Source organism: Hydra vulgaris, chromosome 03 (assembly GCF_038396675.1).
Source record: "Hydra vulgaris chromosome 03, alternate assembly HydraT2T_AEP".
NCBI classification, from domain to species: domain Eukaryota; kingdom Metazoa; phylum Cnidaria; class Hydrozoa; order Anthoathecata; family Hydridae; genus Hydra; species Hydra vulgaris.
Window position 1 is genome coordinate 41,125,001 of NC_088922.1, and position 19,243 is coordinate 41,144,243.

General features: G+C 26.1%; 1 protein-coding gene across 1 annotated transcript in view; it reads left to right on the top strand.

Moving 5' to 3' along the window:
• The window catches only part of LOC100212075 (kinesin-like protein KIF11-B), a 49,606-nt gene that overhangs the window by 19,103 nt on the left and 11,260 nt on the right, over positions 1 to 19,243 (top strand). Inside the window, exons 11-18 of the mRNA XM_065793233.1 lie at positions 14,037 to 14,209; positions 14,295 to 14,423; positions 14,927 to 15,025; positions 15,474 to 15,542; positions 15,623 to 15,739; positions 17,131 to 17,192; positions 17,278 to 17,377; positions 17,490 to 17,573. Coding sequence (XP_065649305.1) covers positions 14,037 to 14,209; positions 14,295 to 14,423; positions 14,927 to 15,025; positions 15,474 to 15,542; positions 15,623 to 15,739; positions 17,131 to 17,192; positions 17,278 to 17,377; positions 17,490 to 17,573 — 833 coding nt within the window. The remainder of the gene's footprint in view (positions 1 to 14,036; positions 14,210 to 14,294; positions 14,424 to 14,926; positions 15,026 to 15,473; positions 15,543 to 15,622; positions 15,740 to 17,130; positions 17,193 to 17,277; positions 17,378 to 17,489; positions 17,574 to 19,243) is intronic.

Genomic DNA, 19,243 nt, shown 5'->3' on the forward strand with positions numbered 1-19,243 from the left:
GATGACAAGGGGAATATCATTGATAATCAAAAACCCATTTGCATACGATGTCGCCGAAGTTTTCACTCAAAAGGAGGAAACACATTGAACTTAATAAAACACCTCAAAGACCGACACCCGGATCTGATGAAAGAGTTCAAGCAGGTAAGTTTCAAACTAATTTCAGATATAGAGCTTCTGTTATGAATTATATATCATATTTTAATTTGAATGTCTGAACCAGTCGGATAGAAATAAACAGCCAAAAATAAGTCTTACAGAAAGATTAAAATAACAATAATAAGCTTAAAAATTAAATTTAAAAAATATATACTTTTTTTACGTTTTTTACAACCTATTGTTAAGACTTTTCTTTTAATAAGTATTTCTTATAAAAAGTAGTTTGTAAAAAGTCGTTTGTAAAAAGTTGTTTTTAAAAAGTCACTCATAAAAAGTTGTTTGTAAAAAGTCGTTTGTAAAAAAGTTATTTGTAAAAAGTCTTTTGTAAAAAAGATTTTGACGTCTTTAATAGAATGACTTTACAGAGAAAATAAAATCGGTGACTTCAAAAGCGAAATGTAACTTTTTAAGTGACTTCTAATTAAAACGTTTAAGCATTAAAAGTTTTGATCAACGTTCAATGTTTTGAATAAATTTGTTGTTAATAAAATTAATATTAAAAATAGTTCTAAACGATTTAAATTAATAAAAAAAATTATAATTTAGTAAAAGATAATATAAATATATATTTTTGCTGATTCTTTCCTTCTTAAAAAAAATAAATAAAAAAATTCCAAAAAAATAAAAAATATTTATCGAAGAAAACGCTTTAGCAAATAAAGTTTTATGTATAGTTTTTTTCGATTAAAGTATTAAAGGTTTTTATCGCATTATAAAAATGGAAATAAAATTAGTTATAGAAATAGTTTTAAATTTATTATAAAAAATACATACTTATAAAATAAATAAAACTACATATATTATATTTAATTATTGGGAAAATCCTTCTAATCCTTTACTTTTTTAATTCCATGGTGCTACTAATAGAAATTATGTAATTACCTACCGTGTAAAGGATTAAACAATTTTATACAAAAAGTATTCTTTAACAAAATTTAAAATATGTAATCTTTTTACAAGTACTAATTATTAATTAAAATTGTTTACATAGGCTTTATATAGGCTATTATATAGGCTATTATAAAAGCTGAGGTTTGTTATTTAGAGAAAAACTAATGTTTCATATGTTCAGACTCAGCCCATTTTTGACTTCTATACTTATAAAGTATATTTATTATATTTTCCTTTTACAGCTGCAAGCTGAGGAAGACCATGGAACACCCCCGCAAATTCATAAACAGGTAACAGTTACAGAAGCTTAAAAAATATGACAAAAACTCACCTGAGGCAAGAAAGCTGAACCTAGCTGTTGCTGAATTCATATGTTTTGATAAAGTGCCTATTTATACAGTTCAAAAATGTGGATTCCAACAAATGCTCCATCATTTCAACCCAAAATAGCAGCTTCCAAGTCAAAACTTTTTTATGTACACTGAGATTCCCCGCATGTACAATGACACCAGAGACCTCATAATCCAGCATCTCAGAGACAAATCATTTTACAGCTGCACAACAGATCTTTGGACAAGTAGAACTGCAGACACTTTCATGTCTTTAACTCTGCAGTACATTACTAAATCATGGGAATTGCAATCCTGGTGTCTTGGCTGTTGTGGTCTCAACACAGACCACACTGCTGAAAGTTTGAAGGAGGCCTTTGAAGAAAAACTTGAAGACTGGAAGTTGGACATTGCAAGAATGTCAGGCATCACAACAGACAATGCCACAAATAACAAAAAAGCCTTTGAGAACTACACCTGGATTCCTTGTTTTGGACGCAATCTCCACCTTGCTGTAAATAAGGCATTAGACATAAACAGGGTGTCTGCAGTGCTGTCAAGGCTTCAAAAAACTATTTCTGCCTTTACAAGATCCCCAAAACTTTCACGCCAGCTGACCAAGAAACAGAAAGATCTGTCCTCTCCAGACCACAAACTCATTCATGATGAACCCACTCGCTGGAATTCTTCATACGATATGTTGGAACGTTTCTTGGAGCAGCAGCAGGTTGTCTGTACTGTCCTGGCTGAAGACAGGAAAAAATGGCATCTGATGCCAAAAGACTCAGATATTACAGTTTTAGAAACTGTTAAAGTAGTTCTTAAGCCACTCAGTCCCTTTACTGATGCACTTAGCGGGGAAAAACATACCACCCTGTCTTCAGCATCGCTATGATGACCTGCAGCTACGGTTTCTTTTGAACACTGCAACCTGCCTTGATCCACGATTTAAGAACAGCTTTGTCTCTCTAAAGGATGATGTGAAGCAAAGTCTCCTGGATGAGGTGAAAAAATGGGCAATGAAAAAGAAGGAATTGCATCTCGGGTGTCTAGAGGATTGTCAAGTAAAGAAGTCAGGCCATCAAAAAAATCCAAAAATGACCTAAAGTTTCTGCTTTTCACCATACAAGGGGAAAAGAAAGAAAAAGGAGAGCCAGCATCCTCAAGTCATGCACCTCTTTCTGCAAGTGACGAGATAAATGGTGAATTCTTGGTGTACGATCAGATGCCTGAGGTCAGTGCTGAGGAGATGATCCACTTATCTGGTGGAAAACAAATATGGGTACTCTACCTCAACTATCAGAGTTTGCCAGGAAGTACCTTTGCATTGCTGCATCTAGCTGTTCATCTGAAAGAGTGTTCAATACTGCAGGGTACATTGTTAGCCCAAGACGCTCAAGACTGAGTCAGGAACATGTTGATATGTTAGTGTTTCTATCTGAAAACCTGGAAATGGCAAAGAAAGTAACTTAAGGAATAACTGTGTAGACCAGTATTGATTTGGGTGAAAAATGTTGTTATTTATCTAGTTATTTAATTATTCAAACGTTTACAATCCTTGGCTTGAAATACTTAAATTATGCCGTTGTTGTTTTGTTTTTTTACATGTATAATAATATTTTAATTTACAACTTGTTGTTCAGTTATGGCATATTTTGTTTAACTTTATTTATAAAAATAGTGTGTTTTTCAGCTAGCATGTTTTTGTGTTTTGCTTTGATACAAAGAATCGTGAATTTTTATTGGCAAATTTAGTCTAAATTAAACTTTGGTTTGGTACCGAAATTGGTACCGAGAACCGTGGATTTTCACTGGTATCGGTATCGAGTACTGTAATTTTGGTACCGTGACAACACTAGATCGGACAGTGTCCGATCAAATTTTTAAAATATAATTTGAATGGTTTTATGGAATCTAGTTATTCAATCGAAATATTATTGTTTTTATTATTTCATTGCAGGTTTTTGTTTTTTAATAAAATAGTTTCAATTTAATATTGTATGTTTTTTAAGATAGACTTAAATTTTCACGCTGCAGCTGACAACGCTTATTTTATTTTTTTCTGTACAATCAAAACTGCTGTTTTGATGTTTAACAATTTAAACGCGATAAAAAACATCATTACATTAGGAATAACTATAAATCATTGATCTTTTTTAAAGTATTTATTTTACACGAAGGCTTTAAATAAAATCAAAAATTAATTATAATTATTGTTTAAAATAAACACATTATGTACATTTTATTTTAAATGTATTATGTACTAATTTTTTATAATTTGTTCATTTATTGAACAATCAATAGAAGTAATTTGTAAAAGCGTTTTGCATAACTTTTATTAAACGTTTTAAAAGATAAGTTTTATAATAATTTTTTTTAAAAACAATTAAAAATGTAACAAAAAGTAATTTTAATTTTGAGTTTTTTTAATTTTATTTTAAAGCTAATTTATTATTTTTTTTGTAAGGAATTGTTTTGCTTGTTCTTTTAGTTTTTATATTTTTTTTTTTTCTTAGTTTAAGTTGAGCCTAAAGTTTCTTTTTTCAGCGCATTTCTGAAATGTTTAAATCATCAAAACATCTAAACAGTCGTGGTCAAGTTGTAGCCAAAAAAATCATTTGCTTGCTCAGCAATAGCGTTCGATTGCACGCCATTCCTGTCCAAGTAATATTTTGTAGAATTGAATTCCTGTCAGTTAAAATGTCTGATTACTTTGTAAATTAATCAGACAATCTGAGGTTTTAGCCGGACAATGTCCGACCGTTAAATGGAGCCCTGTATATATATCAGGTTGTTACAGGAAGCATGTGCATTCCTGCTTCTTGTATGTCCATGCTTCAAATATTTTCTCAAGACATTTGACTACACTTGTTTGCATGTTTTGAAGTTTGCAGAAAAAAATTAAGTTAAACTAAACATAAAAAAAATGTATAACAATTAACTAAAGAGAAAATTAAAAAAAAAAACTTGGTAAACTAAAAAAATAAAAATAAAACTCAAAATCTAAAAGGAAATTATTTTAAATATTTATAGTTTACATTATATACAATATATATATATATATTATGTGTATATATATATATATATATATATATATATATATATATATATATATATATATAAATATATATATATAAATATATATATATATAAATATATATATATAAATATATATATATATATATATATATATATATATATATATATATATATATATATATATATATTAATAAACAACTTCAAAACTTTGATTTTTTCTAACAATTTTATATTATGCAAAACTCTTATAAATTAAGTAACAATCAATGTTTATTGTTTTATCAAAATATTGATTTAAATTATCAAAGAAAATTACATATAATTTAACTTATTTTTTGTTTAAAAAGTATTTTTTATGATAAATAACTTCGATATTTCAAAATAACTTTTAATTTAATGTTTTCATGGAATGCACAGTGGGCCAGTAGGTGGACAAAATGGGAAAAATTTTAGTTGTCTAATCTTGAAAACCTATTTAATTTTAGTATCTACATATATCAGGAGAAATCTATTGATAATTTATTTATATTAAATCCCTTAGTTACCAGGACTCTAAGCATTTGAATATTGAGATAAAATTAAAAAAAAAAAAATTTATAAATAAGTAATTAACGGTGACATCAACGTTGTGTTATATTTCAATTACATCTACGTTTTTGAAACAAAAAATTAGTACATGTTATTCTAGAGTATTTAGAGATAAGAAAAACCAATGTGTGAAATAAATTTGTCATAGCATGTTATCTCAGTTATACTTTGAAAATCACAGATTAAAAAAAAAAATTTCTTAAGAAACTTATTTTTTGCCGCACAATAACTAATAATTACCACAATTTGCCATGTGTTGTCTTATATTTATTTGAGCTATATGATGCTTCAATCGAGTTTTAATTGATTGCTCGTCCCCTTAAATCCCCGTTCAGATTTTATGTATGTTTTAACTTGGTTGCTATGGTACTAAATTTTGCATAGCAACAACTCATTTTTACATTAACGTTGTTTTAACAGTATTTTACTTGCGCTAAATACACAATATTGGGGGTATGTATTAAAATGAGATTCAGAATTCTTATGAGGTTAACTTTTTTTGGTTACTATGGATACCTTACTTTGCATAACATAGCAACAACATATTTTCGGTAGTTGTTAGTAATTTAATTACTAACACTGACAGTAATTTATTTACTTTTAATTTTAATTACTAACACTTGTAGTAACTTAATTACTAACAAGTATTAGTAGTCCAGGTGGCATATATATTATAACATTTTACTTTTAAATACAAAATACTTGTTACAATAATTATTTAGATGTGGTTTTGTTAAACTTAGACATTCATAATTTTCTTCAAAAAAACAATCTTAGTATTTCAAAACAAAATATTACTGAAGATATATTAAAATTTATTCAGCCAAAATTTGCTGATTTTAAAGACGTTGATTTTAGACATGCAGTTCAACGATTTGTTTACTTGTATAAAAAAAAGTGGAAATCTGCAAACTATACTGTATACTGTAATTTTGAAAAGAAGTTTGTGAACTGGCTTAATGAATATTTAATTGTCAGAAAAAAAGACAATGAACCAACTGCAAGTAGACGTGGTCGAAAACCAGTTGCATTTGATAATAGTTCTAATAAAACTAAAAAACGGCGTGTATCTTGTTTAATTGAATCTCATTCATCCAATGAATTATTTTTTGCTGCTAATAAAAAATTTAGAGATGAATCTGTTGTTATTGCTGCCAAGAATGTTTTAAATATATCAAATACAGATAAAGCAACTAAATATTCAGCAGACGAAGCACTGGCTTTAATAATTGATGCAAGTCTGACAAAAGCTTCCTATCAATTGATTAGAAGCGGAGCCTTGGAGAAAGAATATAACATCTACCCCGCTTACAATGATGTCAGAGATGCAAAATTGAAATGTTATCCTGCAAACATAACAGTGGAGGACTATTCAGCTTCAGTTCCTTTAAAAGATTAAATGACTCATACTTTGCAAAGAATCTGTGCAGCTCAGGAACCTGTGCTAAGGCACTTGATATGGAACGACAAAGCAATAAAAACAATGACACTAACGTGTAAGGCTGGCCAAAGCATTTATAAACAAGTTTTATCAGAACCCGACATTAACAGAGATTTAAAGCGTGAAGAATCATTATTTATTACTTGTCTTGTCCCATTGGATTTGACTGGATTTAACAACAGCAACGAAAAGGTGCCTATTTGGAGAAATCAAAAGTCGTCCTCCACAGCCTATTGTAGACCCATAAGATTTGCATACAAAATGGAATCCAAGGAATCTGTGATTGAAGAAGATCAGTACATTAAAAGTGAGATAGAAAGCTTGGGTATGATTTTATTAGAGGTTTGCGGATCTTCTATTGAAGTGAATTGTATTATTGAACTTACAATGATTGATGGGAAGGTTCAAACAATATTATCTGAAAAAAATAACTCATACCAATGCTGTTCAGTGTGTGGTGTCTCTCCATGAATAGTCTTGATATCCTTAATATAGATTATACTAACAGAGAGTTCAAATATTGTCTTTCCAGTCTTCATGCATGGATTCGATTTTTTGAGATGTTATTGCACATTGCATATAAAAAAGAAACAAGAAAGTGGCAAGCAAGATCTAAAGAACACAAAGAAAAGGCATCTGTAGCTAAACAAAAGATTCAGACTGATTTTATGAACAAAATGGGACTTGTTGATTTCCATAAAAGTGGTGGTTCTGGAACAAGTAATGATGGCAATACCTCAAGGCGTGCTTTTGCAGCATATGAACAAATAGCTGAAATTCTGGGTATTGACCAAAACCTTATATTCAGATTTAACATTATCTTGGTAACGCTCTCTTCAGGATATGAAATAGACTGCTTAAAGCTCAAGGATTATTGTTTTGACACTTTTAGATTATATGTGTCCCTTTATCCATGGTATTACATGGCTCAATCAGTTCACAAAGTATTGATACATGGACATGACATAATTAAAAGCCTTACATTACCCATCGGACTTATGTCAGAGGAAGCTCAAGAGGCTAGAAATAAAGACTTTAAATCTTATCGCGAAAATTTCAGCCGAAAAACATCCAGAAAAGCAACAAATACTGATCTTATCAATAGACTCCTAGTTTCCAGTGATCCTGTTATTTCATCATTGCGTAAATCAACATTACACCAAACAAATCATAAAGCATTTCCTTCAGATGTTTTACAATTACTTAAACAATCTTCAAACGATATTATTGTTTTATAATTTTTTGATGTAATTTAAAATTGATAACGTTTTCTTGCACTATTTTTTGCTTTTATTATTCCTAAAACATTATTTACCTAAATACTCAATTTTTATTCAATATAGGTGGGTCAAAAATCCGATAAGATATTCAAATATCAATTTACCACTTTGTAACTAAGGAAAGTATCCAGTAACTAAGCAATATAAGTATCCATAACAACTAAATTTAAAAAATTATCACTTTTGAAAGAAGTGTGATCTCATATTGGTACTCATGCCAAATTTAGTGAATATAGCACTTATAAAATATCTGCAGATAACAAAAGTAGGTTGTTGCTAAGCAAAATAAAGGTATCCATAGCAACGAAATAAAAAAATATTACCTTCATAAAAAGCGCAGACATCATATTAGTACTCATACTAATTTTAGTGAATATAGCTCTAATATTAAATTAGTTATGAATTTTGTCCAGTAAAAGTGCATTCTGGCCCACTGTGGAATGGCAGAATAGTGTCACAAAATTTTTATTGTCGCAAATTTAATTGTCGAAAATGTAAATAAAGAATAGTGTCGCAAATTGTAGCATTATTGATTGTCCAATAACAGATTAAGGAATAGTTTCGCAAATTTTCCTAAAAGTAATAATGTCCTAAAGAAGTTTAATGAATAGTAACAAAAATAAAAAAATAATAACTATAAATGTGTGTTTAGATAACATGTCTGGTAATTGCCTGCTGCCGGGGGCTTCGGTACATACCCCAACTATCTTATAACCTGCTGCTGCCATTCCTTTTTTTTTGTTTTTGACACCATTCCTTTTTTTTTGTTTTCGACACCATTCCTTTTTTTTTGTTTTCGACACCATTCCTTTTTTTTTGTTTTCGACACCATACCTTTTTTTTTGTTTTCAACACTATTCAATAAATTCATTTGCAACACCATTCCTTTTTTTTATTTTCAACACTATTCATTAAATTCATTTGCATTTCAACACTATTCTGAAGTTCGTTTTTCGACACTATTCCTGTCACCCGTTTTCATATATATTATGCGAAATGCTATTAATAACAAATTACTTCTAATGATTGTTTATAATGAGCACATTTTATTTAAATTATCAAAGAGTATTATATATATATACTTTTTTATTTATATAAATATGTATTTTTTTCCAACAAAATACAAGCTTGTTAACATTTTAACAAATTTATTAAATTAATAGCATTGTCAATTTTTTCTTTAAAATCATTTTCTTCTTTGTTTAGTAAATGAAGTTTTTTCTTTACAAAGAAACTTTAACTCTTTTTAATAAACGTTTCTTCATAGTAATAAAAAATAATAATAATTAATCTTTTTTATAATTATGTTTAGAATTTATAATTATGTTTAGAATACGTAACTTTGAAACTTTGATCTTTTCTAGTAGCTTTTTTAAAGCTTTTAAATGATTTTTAAATGAGTTTTTTTTTTTAGTTTTCAATTTTAATAAAATTTCCTTTAAAATTTTTGTAATTTATTTTATGATTTTTTCTTTAAAACACCTAAATTGCCGAAACATGTGGTCAAGTTGTCTAAAAAAATTATTTTATGCATGAACAAACAAGGTGTGGGACTGCACATTCTTCCTGTAACAGCCTGATATATATATATATATATATATATATATATATATATATATATATATATATATATATATATATATATATATATATATATATATATATATATATGTGCCTCAGCAGAAATAAATGAGTGCACGAGCAGTGAATGCAGCTTATGTACTAATTTACTTTGAAACCATTTTTTTTAGATTTAAATGAGTGCACAAGCACTCATAAAAAATTAAATCTTTAACAGCCTCACAAATCAGCATTTTTGCAGGCTTTTTTGATATCTAGATAAACTAGCAGTAAGCAACCTGTAATATGGGTTATTAGTAATAAAATCATTAATAACAATAAAAATACATTAATAACTCGATATATTATCTAAAAAAACAAATTTAAATACAAATTTATCTGTAAATAATATTTTAAATTTGGTTCCCTATCAGCAATGTCATTGCTTATAGTTACTGATATAAAAAGGCTAGTTTAACATCAGTTCAGTTCTTTTTAAAATCTGTTAAAGTGCAGCAGGTACCAGAAAAGAAAAGTTAAGTAAAGCCTGTCAATATCTAAAAAAGAAACCAAAAAAAAAGAAGACTGTTTTCAATTACAAAAGTATTATTTGCATTTTATTGTTAGTAGAATTAGGATAATAATATAACAGAAAATATATAGAATAAAAAAATAGCATTAACAGCCTAGCTCTATCAACACAAAACACAGTAACAATAGCACATAGCATTAGATATTTGTAAGCATACCTTACAGTCATTACTGTGTCTTCAGAATAATTAAAAAAGAAAAGATTATAAAAAGGCTAGACAACACAATGTAATAACATGGGCAAATAACACCACAAATTGATTAGATATTTTATTAACTAAATTACTTGAACTAAAAAGAATTTATTTATTACAATATTTGAACAATTGAGGAACAATTATAGTTAAACAATTATATCATAAAATAGCAAGCAACTTGTAAAATATTTCTTATACATGACCATGTCAATTCAATTGTGGTATTAAGAAATACGCAAGAGCTCAGTAATTACATAAGTTTTATTAATGCTTCCTGTACAAATTCTTGTTTAACTCTCATCAAAGAGAGAGGGAGAAAAAGAAAGTGTTTCCAATACAGCATAATAAAAATTCGAAAAAAGACATGCAATAAATAATAGTAAATGGTTTTAATATGTTACCAGTAAACAAAACTATTTTTACCTTTGTTATGTAAAGTTCCAGCTTCTTTCTAACTGTTGACTAATGATTAATAGAGTAAATTTTACATCATTAAATTTACAAAACTAAAACCATGTTTCAACTGTAAGCAAGCTAATCAAATGATGACAAAGGTAAAAAAAAGAGCATAATTATATTCAAATTTATAAATAAATTTAAAATCATTTGAATTTAAAACTGTTATTAATTGTTACTATAAATATTTAAATTCATGCTTAGCACTGTTCTAAAGTGTCTAAAGTAAAATCAAATTAACAGACATTAACACTGCTTGACACTGAATTCTGACAAGTTTTCTGCTCAACAAGCAGCATTCCTTACATTCCAACAACAAATAATATTATTCATTTCAGTTTTACTATTATCATTAAACATATTACCAGTGATATTACTATTGTCACAACTGGATAGAAAGTTGATGTAAAAGAATCTTACGAATTGTGATTTTTTTAATCAAAAACTATATTATAACTTAAGATTAATTGAAATCCATATCTTTTTTTAAGTTTATATATATATATATATATATATATTATTTACCAAAAATGTAAAACAATATTTATTTACATCAATAATTTTTAATTTAACAAAGAATTCAGACTACAATAAACTATCAAAAAGTATAAAAAATGAAACAATAACAGTATATTTTACTCTAAATAAAAAAAATTCAAGACTATGTGTATATGAATATTTTCTAAGAGAAAATATTCAAATACAGAGAAATATAAAATATACTAGTATATAGGCACATTTATGTATATAAACTTACATGTCAACAAATTACAGTCAGTTTTCTTTCTTTTTGTTAAATACATAAAATATACTATAAAATATATCTATTAAAAAATAAACCCAATATAAAATAAAACAATGTAGTAAACTTACTCAAATCATTACCAGTTCTACTGTCTAAAAATTGTTATTATTAACCCTTCTAATAAAAAAAAAAACAATAAAGCAAATTGAAAAACACTTCAGCTCATTCCAATTGCTCTAAAAAATAGCTTTCAGCTTTTTTCAATTGCACTAAAGTATAAAACAAAACTTGCTTAGCTAAGTTGCTTAGTTCTTAAGAATCTTAAAACAGATAAATAAAAAACCTAGAACAAACATTTATTTATTAAAACTACTATATGTAAACAAATTAAATTAAATATAGAACAACATTATTTCTCTTTAAAAGCTAAGAAAATATTATCAGCTTAAATTTGCTTGCAGACATTGCTTGTAAAATCATACGAATAATTAAAAATACATTTAGAAAAACCTAGAAACCACTTTAAAATGCAACATTGAACTTTGAATGTTGACTAGACTAATTATTAGTAGATGTTTTTAAAAAATACATAAAAATTAACAATATTTTGTTCTTCTATATGATAAATCCGATATGTAAAAATGTAATAAATAAGTAAATACAAAGAAAAACATTATATGAAAAATAAAAATTAATGTACCTGATATGTAGAAATTAGCTGTTATTTTTCCAGAGTAGCAGTTGTTAAATATTGTTATTTCATGTTAGCTTTTAGAAAATAGTTGTTGGTACATTATGGTTTCAATTATTGCACATTTATAAAACAGTTATATAACACATATTACCACATACACAAACAATAAAAAAACATTTACACTATTATAAAAACACTCTCATAAAACAGTTAAAAAGCACATTTTACCACATACACATATTTATCAAAAAAGCATATATGCAAACAATAAATATAACTTGAATTGTGAAAACAAAAATTTTAAAAATGGCGTGAGAAAACTTGAAAAAATTAAAAGTAAACAAAATGTAAATATATATACAATCAATATTATTTACCTTTATATTTTTTTTCATAAAAACTATAATCCTCATAACAAAATATAACCTTCACATACAATAACATGTCAGTGTTGGCTCAAAATTTTAATTTATTTTTCTAAATTTTCTAAAAAAGAACAAAAATAATATAGAGCATCCAGAGTAGTAATAATCAGTTTTATAGAAATAGCATTATTATAACTTTTTTGCTGCAAAAATAATAATAACATAAAAAAAGCCCAAAAAAAACAAAACTGCTTAAAAAAAATTAAGCTAAAAGAAAATCCAAAACAAACAAAATGTAAACGATTTAAAAAATTAAAAGGAGTGATCCTTTTTACTTAATATCTAATAAAAATGTTATATATAAATTACTTGCTCCAATTATAATACGATCTTAATGGTGATTATTTATCTTAATATGATTCTTTATGTAATATTTCTAAACTAATATATAATAGTTAAATTCCAAAAGTTAAAAAGTTTTAACTTGCTTGATAGATCTTTTGCCAATGATTGCGTACATTTTGAGAATGCGCTCTTTCTAATACAGAAAAGCCTATTAACTAATTAAAACTACTTGAACATTGAATCTAGCAATTATATTAAGAAAAGCCTATGAAGAAAATGAAATATCATATTTTTATATATATGTTTTATATAAGTGCATATTAAAAAATTCTTCTTGGAATAAATAGATTGCGTAGGTTAAATTTTATATTTTATTTTTTAAATGTTTTTAATTGAAAATATAAAGCTAAAAATTTAAATAGCTTTTTAAAAACTGATAAAGCTCTATAGTTTTTTGTTGTTATTTATTATTTATTTATTTTTTCGCAGTTTTTTTTTAGCATTTTAATGACATTCTTATATTTTTTAAAAAACTTATTAAGTTTATTTTAAAATGTCAAAACTTTTTTACTTTACAAAAGCGTAATAATGAATAAACATTTTTTTCGCTTTTTTATTTATTATTTCATAATTACATAATACTTTATTAAGCTATATTTTATTTAAAATGTGTTATGTTTTTTTTTATACTATACTATTTTTGTTTATGTAAGTAAATTATTTAAGTAAACATAAATTAAAAAAAAAATTTTTTTTTTTTCAATAGAAAATTAATGCTTAGTTTACACTTGTTCAATCTAAAATTAAGAATTAAAAAAAAAATAAAAGCAGATTAACTTGCTGAACTATATTAACCATTATAGGGCTCAACAAATCAACAAACATGCAAACATTTAGCTTAAAATTGACAGAAAAATGAACATCAAGTTTGCAGACTTTTTTAACTCAAAACGTAGATATTTGCATAAAAGTTTAAAAAACAAGTCCTGCATTTTACCATTTTTTTGTTTTTAAGTTTATTATTGAATATTTATTTTACAATAAATAAGAGTATTTTATGTTAAAAAGATATGGATTTTTTTCAACAATAAATATTGAGATAAACATTATTTGTCAAAAAAAAAAGATTTATTGAGCCCAGCATCCTTAAAACTTTATTTGAATGGCTGGAAAATGTTACAACCTGAAAATTGTAGGTTTTCTCTTGTGTAATTTGCCACCAACATTTAAATAACATCTTGCTATTAATTTTTTAATGATGCCACAAGAACTATTATGCTTTGTAAATTTTTTTATTTAGTCAATAAATTTGTATTTTGTTAAAATTTATACCCATTATAATTTAATTTTATTTAGATAATTTTAAATCTGAGAAAGCCTCGTCTTACAATCAATTGAGCAAAATAATAAACATATCTGTTGAAGAGATTTACAAGTGTCTTGAAGTTGCAAAAACAAAGCAGAATGAAATCAAATCAGAGTGTACTCAAAAAGATCTATTATTTTCTCATAATGTTGAAGCCTACAAAGTATTTTTTTTATTCAATTTATAATGTTTCATTTAATTTTTTTGTTTCTTGCAATTTTTATGTTGCCTTTATATTATTTTTTCAGAATGAAACACTACAAACCATTAACAATTATCATAAAGAGATTTTTACTAATGCTTTAAAAGAGTTTCATGAGTGTATTTTACGAATGCAAGAAAGCGATGAAAGACTTGTAAACTCAGTTAATGAAATGGTATGTCTTGCTTATGTATGAAATGGTATGTCTTGTTTGCACTATAGTTATGGTGATTGTTTAAAAAAATGTTGAGATTATTGGTTTTGCAGTCAAGATCAAGTTTTAAGATTCTGATCTTTAATTTGCACTGTAAATGTAACGATAGGCTAAATAAAAATTTAAAAAGAGGAATGTTAAATAGTTTGAAGAGATTAAAAAGAGAAAAAATTACTTTTTTTTTTTTCAATTACACATATATTATTGTGTAAAATCATAGTTTGGTTTAAAGTTTAACCATCACTTTACACTTTATATTTCATTACAAAAATACAAAAGAGTAAAAGGAAAAATTTTATTTTAAACGCTTATTCTTTTAGTGTTTTTATCAAAACCTAAAAATATAATATATATACAGTACTCTTTAGTATAATATGGTATCAATGATCACCATAATTATAGTTAATTAAACCTTATTTAAATCCCTGCTGTTTTTTATTGTAATGGGTTTTATCTTCTGTTAGACAGAGCATTTTTGTGAAACAACAAAAGGTTTCATTGAAAAACAAACTGTTGAGCTTAGAGATCTTGGTCAAACAGTTGATGATCATATATGTTGTCAGGTTATTGCATTTGTTTTTATTAATAAGATATATAATTTTAATGTAATCTGAGAACTGCTTAATTTTATTTTACTGTTTACTATTTTATTATCTTCTTAGCTATCTGTTTATTTGACTTGTTTGAATATATATTTTTGAATATGACATATTTTCATTGCTTTATTTTATTTATTATATATATATATATATATATATATATATATATATATATATATATATATATATATATATATATATATATATATATCATTGCTGTATTTTATATATATATACATATATATATATATATATACATATATATATATATATATATATACATATATATATATATATATACATATATATATATATATATATATATAGAGAGAGAGAGAGAGAGAGAGAGAGAGAGAGAGAGAGGTAAATAAGTAGATAGATATATATGAAGTTAGTTTTTTTTTTCTCATAGAAAGAAGCAATTGAAAAAGTCAATTCGTATGTAGAAAAAACTATGCAGAATCAAGATAAAATTCAAAAGGTTACTTTATACTCCTTTATAAAAATGTTATAAAGCTTTACTTAAAACTCATCAATCAATCATCAAGTTTTATATTTAAGGAGCTCAAAGATGGCTTTATTAAAAGTTTACAATCATCTATACTTGATGTAGTGGAGAAAAATTTCTCTAACTTATTCCAAACACAGCGAACTCAACTTCAAGAAGACACACAAATGGTAGACTTAATTTAGTATTAAAATTTTGCTAATAATATTTTAATATTGTATATTATATTTAAAAAAATGTTTTAATGATGTTTATGGCTAATTTTTATAACAATTAAAATTAAAAAAAAAAAAATCTTAAAAAAAATGCAGCGCAAAAAAAATTATAAAAAAGTTATAATATTTGCAGCAGCAAAATATAAATAGAAAGCAATGGCATTATAAATGAACTGTAATATGAAACAGTAAAATGAAGTAATTTTTTTTGAAGTTCAGTTTTGTTTTAAATAAAAACTGATTTTTATTTAAAACAAAACTTTCTGAGTTTTAGCTTTTTATTCAAGTTACAAATTATTTTATATGGATTTAACCACTGTTACTAAAAATAATTTTTAAAAATAATTTAAAATGTTTTTTTCATACCTTCTCAATTCCAATTTAGTAAGTATATGTAAACTTATTATTATCTATCCTTATTTTAGTGTAACATCATTTGTAAAATATTTGCTTACTTACGCCATCAGTAAAAAGATAATGATATTTTTTAATTTTTTTTTTTCACATATTGCTACAAAAAACTGTTTAAATATAAGATAAATACTGAAATAAAAAAGACTTTAAATTTAATTTGTTATATAATTAGAATACTTTAAAATTACCATAATCAATATCCTGTAAAAAAGTTGTCTTTTTTACAGGATATTGGATATGGTAATTTTCTGTAGAGAAAAAGTAGAAATCAAATAATTGTAGAAAATTTTCTTTATTTTCTGAAGAGCAGAAGTAATCAATTTCCTATAGAAAAGCAGAACTATTTATTAATTTCTACATGAAATTAATTACTTCTTCTTTTCTTCATAGTTTGTTTTTGTTATTAATTAATAAATTAAAATTTATTATTAAATTCTTATAACATAAAAAAAGACAGATACATTTTTATTGCTTTTATTTGGTTTTTATATTTAACCATAAAAAATTAAAAAATCTAACTCCAGTTTTCCGTTCTACTCCAGTTCTCCATTCTACTCCAGTTCTCCATTCTACTCCAGTTTTCCATTCTACTCCAGTTCTCCATTCTACTCCAGTTCTCCATTCTACTCCAGTTCTCCATTCTACTCCAGTTCTCCATTCTACTCCAGCTCTCCATTCTACTCCAGTTCTCCACGCAGAAAAGAATTAGTTAAAGCTTTTTTTATAATAATAATTTTATTTCAGTTAGGATTTATAAAATGTAATGCCAATCTCATTGTCAAATATTTACTGTCAAACTTTTTTTTACTTATCTCAAACTTGTTTTTTTTTATATATAATTTCTAACAATAATATATAACAAACAAGCTATAATAAACATAGGTATTTTATATTAAACTAAATTATGTTTTTTAGTAATATTTTTTTTTTAGATATGCTCAGAACTATCTTGTCAAACAGAAAATGAATCAAACTTTAAAAACAATATTTCGAGGTTATTAATTTTTTTTTTTTTTTTAGTTTGCTTTTTATTTTATTTTTTTTTGGTTGCATTTTTAAGACTTTACAAATAACTTTAGCAAATTAAAAGACATGAATCTTACAGCTATATCTACAGTTGATGGTATTACAACATTAGCCTATCAAAATCTTCAATATGCAACTGAAAATATAGATGCTGTAAGTGCATTTTTATAATAACAAAAAAATGATAATACAGATTGATTTCTACACTTTTTGGTAAAATTTATTGTTTTGAGCTGTATTTAAATCATTTGATTAATCTTTAAAGTTAAAGACATGTGCTAATACTCTGAAGACCAAGTTAGAGGATCTTGAAAAAAATGAGACTTCATTTGAAAATATTTTGATAGATGTAAGAGTCTCTTTTAAATATTTAATTTCATTTATTGTAATGTAGTTTTAGATGTTGCCTATTCTATTTATATATATATATATATATATATATATATATATATATATATATATATATATATATATATGTATATATATATATATATATATATTTATATATATATGTATATGTATATATGTATACATATATATACATATATATATATATATATATATATATATATATATATATATATATATATATATATATATATATATATATATATATATATATATACATATACATCTTTACATATATATTATAGTGTTTTGAAAGTATCAGGATAGTGTTCTTCAACCCTCCATTACATGAGTTTAGTAGAAAGTAACAATATTTAGGACTTGTTCAACGCTTTCAAAGTTTTTAATATATGTGTCAAAACCTATGATCGTGATAAAGAACCTCCAGAACACACCTATGGCAGTTGTAAATAAATTATTATTTGAAACTTTGTTCACAGTTAAAATCTAAATGATTAAAATAAATATTCAATAGTAATCTTAGTCCTATCGTTTATGGACCATCAACTGTAACTTGGCATCAACTGTTGAAGACTTAGTTGGTGCCGAAAATTTTTTTCTATTGTCCATGACAACTTGAAGTAGATATTGCTTCTGTTCTTCATTTTGTGTCGAACTCGAGTTGAACTCTTGAATCAACGCAACCCCACATTCAGCCAATTCATTGACGACTTTAAGAGATTGCTCAAGAGGTTTGCTTTCTTGATACTCTGGTTGAGATTTCCACTCATTGGGATTGACCTACAAGAATTCCTGGGATATGCCATGAATTATGAAAAAATAGTTAGTTTTCTTTTTAACAAAGTTGTGAAGTTTCTTAGTAGTCGTATGCTGAAATGGCTGAATTCATTTTAGAGGCTCATCTGAGCCTTCAATTTCTTGAAGTGCCACTACCATTGAGCGCTTTCCCTCTATAGTTACAGCATCATCAAAGAAACCAAAAGCAATAAGAGCTTCAGAGAGATACCAAAGGTGGCGCTCAAAGGCTGTAGTGGCAGCTATTTTAGTGTTTGGGTATTCAGATAAAGCACACAGCAGTGCAATGTCTCGTCATAGAGCACAGTTTGAAGCTGGACTTTTTAGTCAGTATTTCAGATATACTTTAGTGATAAACAGACTTACTTCTTGCAGGTGATGCCATATTTTATGACCATAGGAAAGACCTCTAAACTTTTGACAGCTGGTGCCTGGGTGTAGTGGCTCATTTGCTTGCGAAATAGCCACATTTTTATAGAATAAATGGCCCTCACCATCCAAAGAGATCCAAATAGCATCAGGGTAACAAAACTGTATTTCGCATTCAGGTATGCCACCCAAGAAAATAATTGAAAGTTCAAGCAATTCACAGTAGTCGTCACGAGGTTGAAATTTATTTAGCTGAGACCGTGCAAACTTGATAACATCATCTTTCAAGGAGCAATCATACTTGCTTAAGTGTTATCTTCAACTGCTGTACAAAATATGTTCTGGTCAATAAGGGGCCAAAAATCTATGAAGTGGCTAAACAACTCGATGTTAGGAGACCTTCAGGCGCTAACACTAATGACTTCTTCCACATCTTGCTTTAGATGTTCTGTAGATGCCATTGCAGAAAATACATGGGCAGCCTTT